Consider the following 3,561-nt stretch of genomic DNA (forward strand, 5'->3'; position numbering starts at 1 on the left):
CCTCCTCTCCAGTACACCTGAATAGACCTTACCGGGAAGGCTGAGGAGTGTGATCCCACGATAGTTAGAACACACCCTCCGGTTCCCCTTCTTAAAGAGAGGAACCACCACCCCGGTCTGCCAATCAGTGGTACCGCCCCCGATGTCCACGCGATGCTGCAGAGTCTTGTCAACCAAGACAGCCCCACAGCATCCAGAGCCTTAAGGAACTCCGGGCGGATCTCATCTACCCCCGGGGCCTTGCCACCGAGGAGCTTTTTAACTACCTCAGCAACCTCAGCCCCAGAAATAGGAGAGCCCACCACAGACTCCCCAGGCACTGCTTCCTCATAGGAAGACGTGTTGGTGGGATTTAGGAGGTCTTCGAAGTATTCCCTCCACCGATCCACAACATCCGCAGTCGAGGTCAGCAGAACACCATCCTCGCCATACACGGTGTTGATAGTGCACTGCTTCCCCTTCCTGAGGCGGCGGATGGTGGTCCAGAATTGCTTCGAAGCCGTCCGGAAGTCGTTTTCCATGGCCTCACCGAACTCCTCCCATGTCCGAGTTTTTGCCTCTGCGACCGCTGAAGCCGCACACCGCTTGGCCTGTCGGTACTTGTCCGCTGCCTCAGGAGTCCTATGAGCCAAAAGAACCCGATAGGACTCCTTCTTCAGCTTGACGGCATCCCTCACCGCCGGTGTCCACCAACGGGTTCTAGGATTACCGCCACGACAAGCACCAACTACCTTGCGGCCACAGCTCCAATCAGCCGCCTCGACAATAGAGGCGCGGAACATAGTCCATTCGGACTCAATGTCCAGCACCTCCCTTGTGACATGTTCAAAGTTCTTCCGGAGGTGGGAATTGAAACTCTCTCTGACAGGAGACTCTGCCAGACGTTCCCAGCAAACCCTCACAATGCGTTTGGGCCTGCCAGGTCTGTCCGGCATCCTCCCCCACCATCGCAGCCAACTCACCACCAGGTGGTGATCGGTAGAAAGCTCCGCCCCTCTCTTCACCCGAGTGTCCAAAACATGAGGCCGCAAATCCGATGACACAACTACAAAGTCGATCATGGAACTGCGGCCTAGGGTGTCCTGGTGCCAAGTGCACATATGGACACCCTTATGTGTGTTAATATTATATATGTTGTATTGGTGCATATATGTGGTTAATGTGTGTTATTATAATACATGTTGTACTGTTGCATATATGTGGTTAATGTGTGTTATTATAATATATGTTGTAATTGTGCATATATGTTAATGTGTGTTATTATATTATATGTTGTATTGCTGCATATATGTGGTTAATGTGTGTTAATATTATATATGTTGTATGGGTGCATATATGTGGTTAATGTGTGTTATTACTATATATGTTGTATTGCTGCATATATGTGGCTAATGTGTGTTATTAAAATATATGTTGTATATGTGTGTTATTAATATATTGTTTATGTGATAGGGGTTGTTAATGTGTAATATGTGTTGTATATACTGTATGTGGTTAATGTAATATATGATGTATATGTGTGTTATTATTATATTGTAAATGTGTTTATGTATGTAAAAAATGTAAATATGCTGTTTTAAAGGAAAATCTGTGATATGTTATGAATATGTATATGTATATGTGCGTGTATGTGCAGGGCGCGTGCGAGCGTCGCGTGGAGAAGACGGAGATCCTGGAGACCACGGTGTTGTTCCTGCACAACACCAGCAAAGCAAAGGCGGCGAGCGGGCCTTCCTTCCAAGACGGCTTCTCCGCCTGCCTGCGGAGCGCCGCGCGCTTCCTGGGCCCTGAGGTCAAAGGTCTTTGGCTGGTGACCGCCGTGGACGCCGCCTTCGCCGCCCGCCCCCTGCAGGAGCCCCCTCTGTGCACCTCGTCCTCCATCCTGCACCTGCTCCGGCAGAGGTCCAAGTCGGCGCCCAGGAGGCCTCTGATGCCGCCGCCCGGGACCTCCTCGCCGAGCACCTGCACGGAGAGCCCGCCCGTTAGCCCCGCCCTCAGCCCCTCCCTGTGGAGGCCGTGGCCTTGACGCCCCCACTCTTTTGTGAACTTTGACCTCCGCATCAGCTGACATTGCACCTGTAAATAATGTAAAGATACTTGTACCTAGATGATGTCACAAGCTCCGCCCCCTGGCGCTGACGAGACGCGACCTCGGGGTCACGGGTGAGTTTTCTCTCGCACACGATGGCGTCCATCTTACATCCCTTTTCTAATACCCGGGTGTCGTCTGTCACATTTTTAGGTGCGGAGCTTCCAGACCAGAGTGCATCTTCACGCATAAACAATCTCTGTGACCACTAGGCCCACACATTTATATATGACTTGTATATTTTGCACATTAATTTATTATTTAATTGTCACAACACCAAATAAACACATTCCATGAAAGAACACAAGTGTTTTTTTTTTCATTTTTATAAATCTGATTTGAAGGCATGATCTTCATTCAGAGTGATCACATGATATTTATTTTCTCATTACAGCATGTCTGAAAAGGAGTGAAGAAGCTGTGCTGATTTAATCCTTTTCCACTTCATGACAATTATTAACACATATGTTCACTTCTTGTTAGTAATTTGTAAGACAATTAAATGAGTGAGTAATGAATGCAACAGTACTCACAAAGAAATAGTTATGATTATTATCAGGGCCGGCCCGTGGCATAGGCCGTATAGGCAAATGCTAAGGGCGCCGTCCATCAGGGGGCGCCACGCCAGTGCCACAAATGTTGGAGAAAAAAAAAAAAAAAAAAGTTGGTACTATTATTTCTAAATACAAAAAATAATCCCACGTTAATTAAAATGCAAATTAAAGCCTATTTAATAGAAATATTATTTGTTACAACATTACGCCCCCCCCCCCCCCCCCTTCCCCCTGCACGGTGCGCCCCCCCTTCCTGTATCATGACTCTTTTTGGACATCACCACATCAAAAAATCAACACAAGATGTCAAAACGGCCAAAACTGTCAGGTGCCCAGGGAAGAAAAAAGAGAAAAGAAGAGGAGGAGAAACGAGAAAAGACAGAGGTAGCAGGTAGGTAACGTTAGCCTACATGAAATTATTTGTCTGTTACAGAATGTGATAGTAACCTGGCTTTTTAGCATTAAGCTAATGTTACATGATTCGGCAATTGCTAATCAATAAATAGCTAGTTCTGTTTTAACGTCGGGTTAATATTGTGGAGGGGGCTAAATTGTTATGGAAAATAATAATGTAACGTTAGGTAATTACAGTACTCCCACCTTACATTCCTCAGGGACATTTGTATTAGATCTTTTAAGCAGGTGTTTTTGTTTACATTGTTATTGCCTTCTGGTTAGCTAATGTTTGCCCTGCAGGTAATAGTCACTTTTCCACCCCTTTATATATTAGGTATAGTTGTAAGCAGAGGTGGGTAGAGTAGCCAGAAATTTTACTCAAGTAAGAGTACTGTTACTTTAGAGATTTATTACTCAAGTAAAAGTAAGGAGTAGTCACCCAAATATTTACTTGAGTAAAAGTAAAAAGTATGTTGTGAAAAAACTACTCAAGTACTGAGTAACTGATGAGTAACATACACA

General features: G+C 45.8%; 1 protein-coding gene across 1 annotated transcript in view; it reads left to right on the plus strand.

The window, feature by feature from the left end:
* Nucleotides 1-2,385, plus strand: part of her7 (hairy and enhancer of split related-7) — a 7,854-nt gene extending 5,469 nt beyond the window's left edge. Inside the window, exons 3-4 of the mRNA XM_061983441.2 lie at nt 1,637-2,163; nt 2,243-2,385. Coding sequence (XP_061839425.1) covers nt 1,637-2,026 — 390 coding nt within the window. The 3' untranslated portion in view covers nt 2,027-2,163; nt 2,243-2,385. The remainder of the gene's footprint in view (nt 1-1,636; nt 2,164-2,242) is intronic.
* The last annotated feature ends 1,176 nt before the right edge of the window (nt 2,386-3,561 follow it).

This window comes from Nerophis lumbriciformis, linkage group LG21 (genome assembly GCF_033978685.3).
Source record: "Nerophis lumbriciformis linkage group LG21, RoL_Nlum_v2.1, whole genome shotgun sequence".
NCBI lineage: Eukaryota > Metazoa > Chordata > Actinopteri > Syngnathiformes > Syngnathidae > Nerophis > Nerophis lumbriciformis.